Source organism: Cyprinus carpio, chromosome A7, assembly GCF_018340385.1.
Source record: "Cyprinus carpio isolate SPL01 chromosome A7, ASM1834038v1, whole genome shotgun sequence".
Classification (NCBI taxonomy): Eukaryota; Metazoa; Chordata; class Actinopteri; order Cypriniformes; family Cyprinidae; genus Cyprinus; species Cyprinus carpio.
This window is the reverse complement of record NC_056578.1, coordinates 14,401,850-14,418,007: the sequence shown is the minus strand read 5'-3', so window position 1 is coordinate 14,418,007 and position 16,158 is coordinate 14,401,850. Positions and strand designations below refer to the sequence as shown.

The 16,158-nt window shown below is 37.2% G+C and overlaps 1 protein-coding gene across 2 annotated transcripts; it reads right to left on the bottom strand.

Moving 5' to 3' along the window:
- Window positions 1-435: 435 nt before the first annotated feature.
- LOC109092953 (DNA polymerase nu-like) lies at window positions 436-15,082 on the bottom strand. 2 transcript variants are annotated; one of them, XM_042759826.1, is made up of 6 exons: window positions 14,900-15,082; window positions 5,354-5,485; window positions 2,641-2,716; window positions 1,634-1,701; window positions 703-878; window positions 436-532 (listed from the first exon to the last, which is right to left on the bottom strand). In XM_042759826.1, exons 1-6 carry the CDS (start codon window positions 14,937-14,939, stop codon window positions 464-466), a joined length of 561 nt encoding a protein of 186 aa, XP_042615760.1. In that variant the 5' UTR covers window positions 14,940-15,082; the 3' UTR covers window positions 436-463. The 2 variants fall into 2 exon arrangements, with proteins under 2 accessions (XP_042615760.1, XP_042615759.1); XM_042759825.1 differs by having other exon boundaries at window positions 460-878.
- Window positions 15,083-16,158: the final 1,076 nt, after the last annotated feature.

Below are 16,158 nucleotides of genomic sequence, written 5' to 3'. Positions count from 1 at the left end.
GACATTCAGAGAGGGTTACAGCCATCTGCACTGTTAACGCCTCTGAAAACAAAACAGCAACCTGCACAGTGACTGGAACATTTTTCAAGGGTGTGCTTGTATTAATAGAGTGTATTGCAAGAGGGGGCACAGAAGATCTGACGCCACAGACGGACACTGAAAATCTGGGTCAGTCAGTGTATGTGTGTGTGTGGACTGTGTACAAACGAGACAGAGATATAGCAAAAAGACAGTGGGCTGCTGCTAAACAAGTTGTGAGGTGCCGTGGAAAAGGAAGAGATAAGATTAACAGGTTTAAAATGGAGTGAGCGAGACTCACTAAATGAGGACCGAGTTTATTAATATTCATCAGGAGACAGACGTTCCATCACAGCGGCTTAGAAACAGATAGCAGCACCATCGGCTCACCAAGCCAATAATACATGTGAAATTAAGTCGTCTTTATGACAGAGGCCCATATTTATTATTTGTTCTCTGAATATATCAGTAGACAGATGTATTGAAGAGCATGTGGCAACATCAGGTGTACAAACTGTAAACAAACAAAAAATGTATTTAATAGCTACTTCTATTGTTATGCAAAGAGATACTTGCTTCTGAACAGTGAGAAGAAAAACAGAATACAACAGTAAAAGGATAAAAATGAATCAAGAGAAGCCGCCCCCCAAAAAAAGAAACTGGTACGATCCAGCTTGCTCCTACCGTTGCCCTCGGATACATCAGCGAGAAACAAGAATTGGGAACTGCAGCTGCCTGGTTACCATAGTTACGGGATGAGAGGAAGAGCGGGAGACACAGAGAGATGTAGTTGTAATATTGCAGGGGAGGTCCATCTCGCACATTGATGGTCCTATGGACAGTGAGACTTTGAGGGGCACCTGAGGATAGAGAGAAATGAACTGGGATCACTAGAGCGCCTATATCTTCTGATCTACAACTGCTGCATCATTTAGTTTTACAGTAATTTATATCCAGGCTGTAGGAGGGAAGGCCATCTGGAAATGCAGTGCAGCTTAATTAGGTTACCAATCAAATGCTATGACACAGTGAATCGCATTTATAGTGGACAAATCTGTTTGAAAGTCTGTCTGATATGATTAAGGCTTCTATTAGAGCTATAAAATGTGTCTGAAGCAACAAGGAAGAAAGTAAATAAATCATGGCATGTTACTTTCTCTACATCCAGAAGCTCTTCTTTATACTAAGTTAAATTGGCCGTCATTAAAAAAGAAGCTGTGTGGGTGTTCACTTACAGAGAGATTCACTCCCAAATTTTCAATGTGCTGAAGTGATTCCATGGTCTTCTTCACCAACATTGTTCACCAACATAATAATCAAAATATTTAAATGGCCAATGTTTTTTTTGTCTCTAAACTAATTGATATAGTTTAATCCCATGTTATCTCACAAAACGAAAAAAAAAAAAAAAAAAAAAAAAATTAATCAAATAATAATTAGAAATAAAAATTTAAAAGCTAATTCAAAATATTCATGAAAAATGTAATAGTATATAAATAATACTAAAATAAGAATTTAGTTTATTTACTTATTTTTTTTTACTTATTCATTTTAAATATTATTTCACTCAAATTATTCCTTTCATGTTCATATAAAAGGACATGGTCTCCCTCACTGGCAAACTGCTCCACTTGTGAGATCTCCACTTGAAACAGCAGCGCATCATGGATTTGAGCCTCGAGCCTAAAAAGATAAAAAGAAAACTAGAAGAGAACTATCAATCTTAACATGAAGATAATTAGACCATGACCACCAACCCATGATGTGTTTAGCTTCTGGTGTGTGACGGCAATATTACATTAAATGTGTCAAAGCTTTACATTGGTCTGGAAGCCATTTATTGCAGACATATCTCCTAATACTCACTGAACAGAATAGAAAGAGACTTGGAGGGAGGGGCAAGGAGAAAGAACGAAGAAGGAGGGATAGAGAGACGCTAACAAAGATAAATGACTGTAATATATAGAGCTGCGCTGCAAGTTGAATGATTCACACAGATGGGCTGAGGAAGGAAAAAAGAGAGAAGATCTGTGATATGTAAAAAGAATGAAAGGAAAGGAATCCTTGGATAAGAAAGATTGTAATAGCATATGTAAACATTTACATAAACCTAGATTAATAAATGCTTTCTTTGTTAGTGAATGATACCTAATGCATTATAGGGACAGTTTGTAAAAGGGGTAGTTAGTAAAAATTTTCTTTAAAATTCTGCTTTCATTTTTCAAACCCTTATGTTGTTCTAAACCTGTATGACTTTATTTTCTTCTGTGGAACATGAAAGAAGGTATTTTAAGACATCCATACAACATTCTCAAAAATCTGTTCTTCTGTATTTTTTTTTTAGAAGTAAGAAAGTCATACAGGTATGGAACAACATAATGGTGAATAAATGAAAGCAAAACTTTAAAGAATTTTTTTACTAACTATTCCTTTTACAAACTGTCCCTATAATGCATTAGGTATCATACAGATAACAGAATTTTCTTTTGGTGAACCATCCATTTAACTAACTGAAACTTGCTGTAAAATGTTACTGCATTTCCCATATTCAAAATGTATTATTCAGGTACACTTGGGATTATAAGAGAGAGAGGGAGTGGAAAGTTGGACGGATGGATGTACCTGGCAGTGTGAGAGACAGAAGCCACTTGAGAGCAGATTTTGATCATTGCCATTTTGGCTAGGTCTACAGCTGAGCCTAATGGGACACACACAGCCATTGTGATGATCACAGATGTAGCAAACATTACAAACACAAGTAGAAATGCCTGTCTCTCTGCTTGGTTTCGAAGGCTCCAGTCAGCAGAGTGAATGTAAAGGAGAGAACAGTGCCTTCCCATTATGGACTTGACAAAACCTAAGGCATCATTAAGAAAGAACACACACAACAACTTCAGAAACACACTCATTCAGCCTTATTATACTCAGTCACTCGTTCACACGCATACTCTTTACGAATCACTCATGCCAGAGCATTCCGGAGTAAGTCAGACAATAGGTCAAGCTTTACACATAAACCCCTGCTGGAAAAATATGTGAGGTCAGTCAGTGGACTCATTCGGAAAATCTTTTTCCCAGAAGCACAGAGACGCCAGGGGCACAAAGAGAGAACACTGCATGCATATGAGTAACAGTGTTCAGGAATGTGTGTGGCTCAGTGTGAGCGTGTCATATCAACAGATAACGGTGATGATGCGTCACTGGAAATTGCTGTTGTGTTTATCTGCTATTGTAGATAATGAGAATAGGTGTTGCTTCTGTGTTTTGTTTCTCAAATGCAAAAATGTTTGTGTGTATTTGTTTCCTGCGTATCCTTTTAGAAGTGTATGACAGTAACGTTGCCGGTGCACGTTACTTTTCAAAGTTTTTGTGTACTTAGATATCATACAGTGGCCAAAAATATTTGGACACTTAAATAGTCCACCCAACACAACAACAACAACAACAACAACAAATCTGTGATTATTTACTCAGCCTCATTTCTTTCCAAACCTGTTTGACTTTCTTCTCTCAACATAGCGCAAAAGACAACAGTTTGAACAATGTTTGAACTATTTTGTCCATACAAAAAAATGTAGTGGGGTCAAAAGCAACCAACTATTTTTATTATATGAACAGAACAGAATTTTCATTATTGGGCGAAAGACTAAGACACTTTGAAAAAAGTATTTAAAAGAAATTTGGTTGCCATTTTTGAGGATGTAGTCACCTAGAGTGGTCTTGGCAGAATAACCACAGATGGAGGCCAGATTAACTACCTTAACAGTTTGACTAGCGGAAAATGTCCAAACCTCTTTTTGTAAGTAAGCTTGTGCTATTTTTCTTTGCATTAACAAAATATCAAACTAAATGACATTTATTTTCAGTGACATGCACATATTTTTTTTTTAATGAGTTCACCTCCCCATGTAGTCATGCTGAACACAAAAGAAGATTTTGAATAATCCTGATATTGGTAACCAAACTGTTCCACAGAAGAAAGTTATTCATACAGGTTTAGAACAACATAAGGGTGACTAAATGATAACAATATTAATTTTGGGTGAAATTTCCATTTAAGTCTCCAAATACTTTTTGGGCCACTGGGCCCTCCATCACAGCATGCATCAACAGAGAATACTGTATGTTATTCTTACCTCTGAGAAAGGTCCTGTGTCAGTCTTGTCTCCTTTACATTGCTACATAAATGCATCTCTCTAAATTAAAAAAGGCAGCACAGGGAGTCTCCCTGAGAGTAGAAACTGAGAGAGAAAGCTCAGTCTGTACAGCCCTTCTCAGTTTCATTTTCTTCAATCTCTTTCCTCCCTTTCTAGGAGGATAGCAGGTGTTTTGAGGCTGTGCAGGCAAGTCAATGTATGTAATGAACACACTGTAAGAAACTTTCAGATTTCATTCTGTTTCTGCCTGTTTGATAAGTAACTCTCTGAGCATTGAACATTTCAGCATACCTTACAATGAGTTTGGATACATTTTTTTTAACCTATTTGTCAATTACAGTATTCTCTGAATGGGAAAATCAGCCATCAGAACAGGAACACATACAATATATATATTATGTCTTAATCTGACTGATTGTCTGATTGAAGGCAATAGAGTGAAATCTATTAAATGTCTGATAGCAAAGGTACAGTCATACAGTCAAATACAGTCTGATTTCCTTCAAGGACAAGATGTGAAAGCATTTATTTTCCACTCCATTGCCTGTTAAAAGACACCCACTGGTTTTAAACTACTAACCAGTGCAAAAACCAGTTAAAATAACTCTGATCTGACATGTTTATCAAATTTGATAATGCCTGAAAAAAAAAAAAAAAAAAAGTAGCTACACACCTAACACTTTTATTACTGAACCTAACGTATGCTATTGTATTTCCTTATTTACTATTGGATCTTCTTATTTTTAGCTATTAATCATTCTTACTTAACTAATATTTTGTGTTACCTTCTATTTAGCTGCCAGACCTTGTATTAATATTTCTCATGGCGACACAGCACACCAAACTAAATTAAAATTTCATACTTTATAATAATAGTAAAACAGCCAATAAACTGCACACTTGACCTTTTCAAGCAACACTGAGATGAAACGTGAATAAAATATAGAATATAAAGGCAGCAGCAAATGTAACTTTGTAAGTCACAGTAGAAGTGAAACAATGAGTGTGTGACTTAAGCTCACAGCATGGTGTAAAAACCATGATGTGTGAAATATCAGTAGAAGTGTGGCCTAACGGCAGCTCGATGCACACTAAACTGTGAAGTGAGTGAGTTTTGGGAGAGAGTGTCAGTTGCTTACTTAGTTTCTTCAACACTACTCTGTGTTGATCACACACACCGTGTTTGTGGCAGTGCTGAATGGTGTGCTGGATGAAGGCCGGCACCTCTCTGTATGTCTGTAGGAAAGTGTCCTGAAAACGACTGGCCTCATCTGCACTCACACCCAGAATACAAGACAACCGCTCTCTTCCTGTGTGTGAGGGTGTTGAGTAAAAGGGAGAGAGGGAAAGTCAGTGGACAAAACCAATAGAGAACAAAAATATTCCATGCTTAAAACAGCTCAAGGTGAGACAAAAGTGACAAAGTGAGGTGAGAAGAGGCACAGAATGATTATGAGAAATAGTTTAAACTGAGCACCCCATTCTCTTAATGTTGCTATGACGACAACTACCTTGACAACAAATGTGATGACATAAAAACAAGGTATAATGGTCATCGAAAGTCATCATTTACCCTTATGTTGTTCCATATCTGCATGGATTTCATTCTGCTGTTGAAGAATGTGGGTAACCAAACAGATGATGTTAGCCATTGACTTGCATATTATATATATATATATATATATATATATATAGCAGGTGAATGCTCCACACTGGTGGTGCTGGAGGAGATACCCCCTTCTATGTAAAGTGCTTTGAGTGCCCAGAAAAGCGCTATATAAATGTAAGGAATTATTATTATAATTATATATAATGGAAATCAATATCTACCATAAGCTGTTTGGTTAACAACATTCTTCAAAATATCTTCTTTTGCGCTCAACAGAACAACGAAATTCATACACGTTTTGAAAGACATGAGGTTGAGAAAATTAAAGAATTTTCATATTGGATATCCCCTTGGCTATACCTTTATTCCATTAAGCAGTACAACCATTTTCAACAGTAATGGCTTTTAAGTGTTTATTATTATTATTATTATTATTATTATTATTATTATTATCCACCAGCTAAAAATATCACTCTGATAATAGTACACCTAACCTTATTAAGCCACACAATTTGAGGTATCATCATGTCCATAGTACAAATAAGCTGTGTGCAAGAGTTTATACTTAGGTCTAATGGTTTGTTCAGATCCCTAACCCTAATTGAACAGCACCAGTGATGCTTTGCAAGCAGCACTAATAAATACCTAGGAAATACTGTAGCATCAGAAGTAATGTAGCTACTAACAACTTGCATTAGAAAGTGTGCAGTACTCTAACCAATCAAAATGCAAAGAATTTCTCATCAGTCCAACTACAGAGTAACAACTAGTCACATGACAGCTGAAACCCATGCTACTTGCTTTAATTTCCACACAGTGACCTGTTGAATAAAGCAGCATGGAGTTCATATAGCATCATGACACAGGCTCATTTTTATCTGACCTTCTGTCTGCCTGCCTGTAGCCTCTCATATTCTGACCCAGTTGTGTGTGTGTCCACCCCTCCCCCTTGCCTGTGTGTGTGTGTGTTTGATTGTCTTCTATGCTACACCTCCTTTTAGTATTCGGTAACCATGGCAATTCCTCGCTTTCTGCAAGATTATCAACATATGCTGACACTAGCACTCTCACCCCCTCTTTCTCTCACTCACTTTCTACCAGCACTCAGTCACTCATTATTTCCTTCTTCACGCTGTCTCTCCCTTTCTCGGTTTTCCTGAAATGACATTATGGTCGAAATGAAAATGTTTTGTTCTGGCGCATCAAGCCTTATGCCTTTATAAGTGTGCAATAAATGTCCTTTTTTGTATTCAGCAACTTAATGCTCACAAACAAATTTTGGTGAGCCACTTGAGTGATGCTGGACTGAAAAATATAAATGAGAGAAAAACAAAACAAAACACAGAGATACATTTAAGTTGACCCAGTTAAAGTAAAGTAGAACAGTGGCACCCTCCGTTGGTCCCTCTCTTCCCTCCACACACACATAATAAATTCTTCTCTTGTAAGGTTGTAGTCATGGAGGCCACATTCTGGGAGATCTCTGTTAGCAACCACTATGAACAATAAGGCTCTCTGCACTTGACACAAAGAGCAAAGCCCTCCAGTCTGGGGCATAACTTTTCTCTTTATTTCTTCCTATCTGTCCATCTCTTTAACTAAATTTTTTTTATCAATTTATGTATCTCTGCCTATGCCACATTCTTCCCTGTCTGACTAAATACAGACATAAATATGGATAGTTGATTTACATTTTGAAACAGTCAATTGTGTTTTCAAATATTCATCAAATATTTTTTATAATTCAAAGTTTCCAAATTCAAATTTTATTCAGCACTGACTTTTGCCACTACTGATATTGATAATGCAATACTTTTATTCAGGAAGAATGCATTAAATTGATCAAAAGTAACAGTAAAGCCATTTATACTGTTACCTCAGATTTCTATTTCATATAAACTATTATATTTAACTTTATATTCTCAACATCCTCAAGAAAAATGTGTCAGTTCCACAAAAATATTAAGTAGCACAACTATTTTCAACATTGACAAGAAATATTTGAGCACCTATTAGAATGATTTCTGATGAATAATTTGACACTGAAGACTGGATTAATGGCTGCTGTAAATTCACATTTAAAATGTAATAATAGTAATAATATTTTACAACATTACTGTTTTTAGCTGTATTTTATTGATCAAATAAATGCAGCTTTGGTGAGAAATGGAGACGATTTTTAAAAAATGTTACATTTACATTTACATTTACATTTAATCATTTAGCAGACGCTTTTATCCAAAGCGACTTACAAATGAGAACAGTAGAAACAATCAGATCAACGAGAAAACAACAACGGTATCCAAGTGCTATGACAAGTCTCAGTTAGTCTAGTACCGAGCACGTAGCCAGGGTTTTTTTTTTTTTTTTTTTTTTGGGAATATGATAGAAAAGAAAAAGATAAAAAAAGGTAAGTACTAGTATTAGTTGGTTAAGTGCAGGCGAAAAAGATGAGTCTTTAGATGTTTTTTGAAAATGAGTAAAGACTCAGCTGTTCGAATTGAGATCGGGAGGTCATTCCACCAGCTGGGAGCAGTCCAGGAAAAAGTCGGTGAGAGTGATTTTGAACCTCTTTGGGATGGCAACACAAGGCGTCGTTCACTTGCAGAGCGCAAACTTCTGGAGGGTGCATAAGATTGAACTTTTGAGTTTAGGTAAGTTGGCGCCGTGCCAGTGGTCGTTTTGTAGGCAAGCATCAGTACCTTGAATTTAATGCGAGCAGCTACTGGTAGCCAGTGTAACCTGATGAGGAGAAGAGTAACATGGGCTGTTTTCGGCTCATTGAAGACAACCCTCGCTGCTGCATTCTGGATCAGTTGTAGAGGCTTGATAGTACATGCAGGAAGGCCCGCCAGGAGAGCATTGCAATAGTCCAGTCTGGAGAGAACAAGAGCTTGGACAAGAAGTTGGGTGGATTGCTCTGACAGGAAGGGTCTAATCTTCCTAATGTTGAATAAGGCAAATCTACAGGACCGGGTCGTTGTAGCAATATGGTCTGTGAAGCTTAACTGATGATCCATCACAACTCCTAGGTTTCTGGCTGTCCTGGAAGGAGTTATGGTTGACGAACCCAGCTGTATAGAGAAGTTGTGATGAAACGATGGGTTAGCGGGAACCACCAGCAGTTCAGTCTTAGTAAGGTTGAGCTGAAGGTGATGGTCATTCATCCAGCTAGAAATGTCACTCAGGCTGAAATGCGAGCAACTACTGTTGGGTCATCTGGTTGGAATGAGAAGTAGAGTTGAGTGTCATCAGCGTAGCAGTGATAGGAAAAGCCATGCTTCTGAATGACAGATCCTAATGACGTCATGTAGATGGAGAAGAGAAGCGGTCCAAGTACTGAGCCTTGAGGAACCCCAGTAGCAAGTTGTTGTGACTTAGAAACTTCACCCCTCCAAGACACCATGAAGGATCTATCAGACAGGTAGGAGTTAAGCCATTGGAGTGAAGTTGAAGGGTTTATCATCTTTCTGAGGGTGGATAGGGGAATCTGGTGATTAACAGTGTCAAAAGCAGCAGACAGGTCCAGTAAAATGAGCACTGAGGATTTTGAAGCTGCTCTTGCCAGTCGCAGGGCTTCAGTAACCGAGTGCAGGGCAGTCTCAGTTGAGTGGCCACTTTTGAAGCCAGATTGGTTGCAGTCCAGGAGGTTGTTCTGTACAAGAAACATAGAGAGCTGGTTGAACACAGCTCGTTCGAGTGTCTTTGCAATGAATGGAAGAAGGGATACCGGTCTGTAGTTTTCTAGAAGTGCTGGATTTAGAGATGGTTTCTTCAGCAGTGGGCTTACCCGAGCCTGCTTAAATGCTGAGGGAAATGTTCCAGAGTGAAGAGAGGAGTTGATAATGTTAGTAAGTGAAGGTATGACTGAAGAAGAAATCGCTTGAAGGAGGTGAGTGGGGATCGGATCCAGTGGGCAAGTAGTAGGATGACTGGAGAGGATAAGTTTGGAAACGTCCGTCTCTGAGAGTGGAGAGAAGGAGGAGAACGAGTGAGCATTAGTCGGTGTGAAGTTATCCTCAGTCTGCGGTGTGGAGAATTGGTCACTGATGGTTCTTGTCTTATTTGTGAAGAAAACTGCAAAGTCATCAGCTGTAAGAGTCGATTGAGGAGGAGGTGGAGGCGGATTAAGAAGAGAAGAGAAGGTTTTGAAGAGTGTCCGAGCGTCACAACAGTTGTTAATCTTGTCGTGGTAATATGATGTTTTAGCAGTGAAGACGTTTGCAGAGAAGGAAGAGAGGAGAGACTGATACACACTGAGGTCGGTAGAGTTTCTTACCAGTTACCAATCCCAAACGTTTGAACGATAGTATAGTTAACTCAAAAATGAAATTTGTCAATCATTTCCCCTTATGTTGCTGATTAAAAGTTATATTTTTTCCTGTCTGCTGCTTTTGAATTCACATTCTGTGCCTAAAGAAGTGTTGCTAGTAATGGCCTTTCAACTGTACAAATTCCTGTGTGCCATCACCCTATCAGCACTGTCAGGATGACATTCTCTTGCGGCTCCATAGTAATTAGTAACGTGGTATTTACGGCTCAAGGGAGCGCCCATGAGCAAAGGAATTCATGGTACTGCGTGCAACAGCCACTGAATAGAAGCCGTGTGGTTTAAGTTAGCACAACAGCACTTTTAAATGCTTGGTAAAATACATGATAAATATTGCCATGTTCTGTACTTGCTGAAGATTGAAGTGATGGTGTACATGCATTATGGGTAACATAGTTCTAACCAGCTCCATAAAACACAGAGTAGACAATACACTTGGCATGCTCTCTGTCCTCACTCATACCCTTCCTAAAGACAAAGACAGAGACATTTATGTAATGAAAGCGCTAGCAGTGCTGGTGGAATCCATGTTTGTAAAGTGACCAGGAATCAGAGGCTGTCCAGCAGATGTCTTACTGCATTACAGAAGCAGCCAGTGTTGGGTCAGCACTCATACTTTATTATATCAAAATCTCAGCTCTTTTGTGTGAGCAACACATACATACATACATACATACATACATACATAAAAGGAGGAATATGTTAACAGAAATGCTGTGCTGATCTGGGGTCATATCCATCCCCACACACAAACTGGGCTCATGTCAGCAATCAAATCACACTTTGTCTTGGCAGGCCTGTCACTGTGTGCTACGGTAACTGTGGAGATGTGAGCATCACCTCTCATCTCTCTCGATCACCTCTCTGTCTTGCTCTCTGTCTGGTTGACTGCACACAGCCTCAGGGTGAAACACACAGACTGGTACTGCAGGACACTTTGCCCTCTTGTCAGCCTGTATATTACCTTTTGCGTGTGTGACAAATGGAACATCTAGCATTCTTTAAACTCTTTTTGGTCGACTCTGTGACTTCTTAACCTGTTACCCAAAGTATAAACATTAAACTTTGTTGGCTTGTTTTTAAATACTATGCATATGAAGTCTCTACTAACTACTAGAGACGTCTCAAAAATGAACACTTTTTAATTGTTCGGCATTCACACAATATATATATATAGTATAACAAATTTAAAAATATTTATAAATTGTTTCATTTACAAAAAATGCTATTGCTAAAAAGGTAGAGGTCTTTAATTTTAAGTTGCGGCTAATGGTTTAGATTAACCTGACATACAGCGTCTATTAATTTTTATGAATAAGTGTTTGGAGTGTGAATTTTTAAAAACTCATAATCATTCAAAATGTTTGGGGTTGATATTTTTGAAAGAAGTATTTTATGCTCACCAAGGCTGCAAAAAATTCAGTCATATTCTGAAATATTATTACAATTTACAATGATAGTTTTCTATTTTAATATATTTTTAAATGTATTTTTTTAATGTTTTGGTTTAGGTTTGTTTTTATCAGTAATTTTTATGTTTAATATGTTTTTTTAAAATTGTTTTTTGTTATTTCAAAATGTCATTCTTAAAAAAAAATAAAAAATCATCAGGGAGAAGATGACAGAGGGGTGTGTGTATGTTGGAATCTCTCCCATCTGTGTGAGCAGGAACAATAATATGCTTTCCTGTCAGATGAAAGTGAATGTGTGAGAGGTTAAGTTCACATTGCTATACAGACTGTGTGTTTGTGTGTGTGAGAAAGAGAGTGAGAGTGTACACTGTGGTGACTGCCAGAGAGCTGACTCACCCTCACACACACCAACACTGGCATCCAACACAGTCCTGCATGTGGACTATGAGATAAAGTGTGTACATTAATGTTGTGTATAAACTGGCATATGAAGTCATTTGAGAGTATTCTGAACTTTATTTGAAAAGGTAAAAAGGAAGAGAGAGGTCCCGAGAAGAGAAAAAATTGTGTGTTTGTTGCTGCCCTTCGTTGGTGTGTGTGTGTGTACAATAACAGTTTCAGAAAAGAAGGAAGAAGGAATTGCAGAAGCAGCAGTTCAAGTGTAAATTAATCTGATCTAAATTATCCAGCATCAGTTGAGCGTTTGACAGACAATGAAGAGGGCAATAGAGCTCTTCAGTTTAGATGTATTTCATTTCCAAATCAAAGTTTTTCACCTAAACCAGCTGAATAAGACCATATTAATCTTTTTGTTTATTTATTTATTTTTTTTAGATTTTAATTTAGCTAGTTTAATTTAATGCTTCAATGAGGACCAGATGGTCACTTTGGATCGAACTATATCAAAACAGATTCTCTAAATGAGCTTCTTTAAATAAGCTACTGTTGACCTTGTTGATCTTGATGGCTAAAAACACAATAGCAGCAATTTAAGTTAGAATTAATCTAATAAGCCTTAAGTACAGACCCATATCACCATAACTGAATTACCTTTACAGCAACTTAAGGCAGTTTGTCACATTAAGTCTATTCCTGGACTGTCTTCCCGTTTTTCTAGCCGGTTATTAAATGTCAATGACCTGGTGTCGGGATATCTTTTTTATTTCAGACAATGAAGGTTGCAGATGAGCACGTGTATGTAACACATGAAGTCAGCAAATCCATGCGCACAGACCAGCTAAAAAAGTATGTTTTATTACTTGTTGTAAGATATTATCTTATTGATTTTTTATTATTGTTGTTTTTTTTTTTTTTTTTTTTTTTACCTCATTTCTTATTTCTTGGTGGAAATTAGATTTTTACTGTGAGTGGAGCTTGCCTGTGCAGGCTTCATACACTGCTACACTAAAAACAATTTACCTTTTTTTAGCTCACAAAATGAATCCAAAATTTTGCTAATGACACAGTATCTTTAGGGTCTGATATTTGTACACATTTTATCACCTGAATGATTGGAAAATTAATAGCACATTCTTCAATAAGCGGTGTAAGATGAGTTACCACGTGATTTAAGATATATTTTTTAAATAATTTTTTTTAAAGCCTTAATCTAATACTAGCAAAAGTCCAATAAAGCAACAACAGTCATATAGTTTTCTTATGTCCCTTTAGTGCCAGATTTTTTTTTTTCTGTGATTCAAAACTAGATATCTGGGTTTATAAGAACAGGTTTCTTTTACTCTGAGCAAGCTAAATTAAGATCTGACAGAGAATATATTGAAAAGGTGTGGATCTATTAATATGAGTCTGGTCTTAGTGCAAAAATAGTCCCACATTGATTTATAAATGAAAAGATGGTCTAAACATAGGCATACAAAATCGATACCTTCATAAACAGTGTGCACAAATACCAGACAGATGTGTTTCTGTGTTCAGATACAAGCTCCCTGCATGACAGATTTGACCAGACATGTAATTGATCTGAGCTAAACGAAATACAACCTGTGCTATTTTTGTATTATTTATATACTATTATTTTATTTTGAATTAGCTTTTATTTTTATATTTTCAGTTTTTTTTTCATTTAAATGTTTATAATTTTTGACTTATTTATTTTTGAATATATCCATTTAATGAACAATTAACCTTGCACACCTGAAGGTAATAGATAAGTGCATAGGAAAACATACTAAACCAAGGCCAAATACAAAAAACTCAACAGTCCTGCACACTACTGATACATACATATATATATATATATATATATATATATATATATATACATATATATATAATAAAATACATATGTGCAAGTATCGATAGTGCACGAGACTGTTAAGCTTTTTAATATATACATTTAGCATTTTTTATTTATTTGTTTCAGTTTTAGTCATTTTAGCACTTACATTATTTCAGTCAGCTGCCAAGGCAACATATCTAATTTCCGTAAGTTTTTCTAGTATTTATATTTCATTTTATTTAAGATTTAATTTGGTTAATGACATTTTTGTTTTAGTCTTAGTTAACAACAACAATACAACCAGCAAATACATTCATCTATAAAGATGAGTCTCCTCTCAGTCTGTCTTCATACAAAAATAAAATAAATAAAAATAAATAGCTACAAGAGTTTGATTCATCATCTCTCTCATCAGAAAGCGAAAAGAAGACTTCCAGAAAAACAAATTTATAGAAAGGTGGTATTGACTGATGGAGCTAATTAAGAAAAAAGGTTGCAAGGCCTTGTGGGAATGATGGTTTAGTTAAAAAGGCCCTGATATGAAAGGATAAAGTGAAATATTATGGTTTGACCTGAAGGCTCAGGAGAGAGTTTTCAGGAGAGATGCAGGGGATAAAATAGGGGAGTTCAGTCTGTGCTATAGAGGCCACCAGACAAGTAGGGAACGAGGGATGACTCTGTCCTCATTCTAGCCTCTCTCTGTTCTCCTTCTGGAAACATCCGGGCACACTGCACAATTGGATGTGACAAGACCACCACAGGGACAGGAACTCACAATGCTACTGAACTACCCCCACACACACACTAAATATGCACATGTCAACAAACATATAAAGTGAACGAATACTCCTGAGGCTGAAAAATATCAAAAAGACAAAAACCAATTAAGTTACATGGCCTCTTCTGCTGCAGGTTATGCTGTCCTTGCTGTGACACCATTATATAACAACACACTGACACACCTCACACACACACGCTCAGTGCTGTCAGAACAAACAAACACATACCCAGATGAACCGCACACACCACGTACTTGTCCTTAACGCACCATTAGTGCTGTGCACATCAAAAAACAAACCACTAACATCAAACAGAATTTCGGAAAGAGTGGTTTTGCTTTTCAGAGACACTCACCTGCAGAAAGGAAAGTCCAACCCTCCCGAGGAATGAACATGACACTAGGTGGACAGTCACTACGTCTTTCCTATGCACACACAACAATCATAAAAACATCAGTTAAAACACATAATCATACTGATTCAGCAGTATAACACAATTTATAATATATTATCATTGTATTCCTGTTTGAAACCTTGATTGAAACATTATAAATACAATTTAAGTGACTAAATCACAAAGCAACGTATTCAAGGAGGCATCTGATGTTGACTTAAAGTTAATATTTAAAAACACTACTAACTGAATAACACTGTTAAATGTAGTCCAAAAACAAATACCCATTTTTCATACTGACTGATTCAGTCACCCTGAAAAGCACAGCACAGTGTCTCTCACATCCAATACCACAACACAAAGAGTAGGTTAAATTTAGCCCTGGCTTTGACAAATACGCAGACTTCAAAAATAATAACTGGGGCCGCTAAAGCATGGTGCAGCGGTGTCTGTCCAATCAGTAAATGAATGAGATCTGACTCTTACTGGGTTCTTTAATTAATTTCAAACTGTCTCTGGGAAGAAATGTTAAATATGCTTTGCCCTCTCTATCTGACTAGTGAGGGACAAAAGACTCCAATAAGATGAGGAAAATAAAGTATTAATCTGGTAAAGTCATGACAGCTCTTTGAACATGAGATCTGAACTACTTGGCTGACAGATGGTCTCTAGTCTCTGGAACTGAAACCGACCCGGGCCTCATGCTCTTAAAGCGAATGGGTGCCATGAGTAGTCAGTAGTAAAACCATCATTAGTCCCACTTTTCCTCTGGAGGACAGAACTAGTGTAGACAACTTTCATCTTTAAACCACGAATTAAGCTCTCAGGATCTGAAAAGAGCTATTCAGTACTTATAAAATGTGTGTGAGAGAGACAATGATGCAAAGAGACAGAACATGCCAAAGGGAAGTGATGGCATGCACAAATGTGTGTGAGAAAGAAAAAGAGTCTGCAGGTAAAAGGTTTTTGTCTGAATGAGAGGAGATTGCTGGTAGGAAGGTCAGTTCCTCTCTTTCCTCCCAGTGCTTCATTACAGCTGTAAATCTGCAAATGTGAGAGGGAAGAAAGATGAACAGCTTCAAGGCCAGTCACACACACACACACTCCAATATTTCTCTTACACTCATACAGACACAAAGTGGTTCCCTCTAAGTTTAACCTCGCAGTCCTGCGCATCTTGAATTGAAAGTATTCTCATTACTAAAACATTTAAAACACTG

What these genes read in the sequence shown, in the direction of transcription:
- LOC109092953 (XM_042759825.1), bottom strand. Translation starts at nt 14,939, where the DNA reads ATGTTCATTCCTCGGGAGGGTTGGACTTTCCTTTCTGCAG. An exon ending in TTGGACTTTCCTTTCTGCAG is followed by an intron (nt 5,486 to 14,899) that starts GTGAGTGTCTCT and finishes CCTCACACACAG; the next exon opens with GAAGAGAGCGGTTGTCTTGT. An exon ending in ACAAGTGGAGCAGTTTGCCA is followed by an intron (nt 879 to 1,633) that starts GTGAGGGAGACC and finishes CTCTATCCTCAG; the next exon opens with GTGCCCCTCAAAGTCTCACT.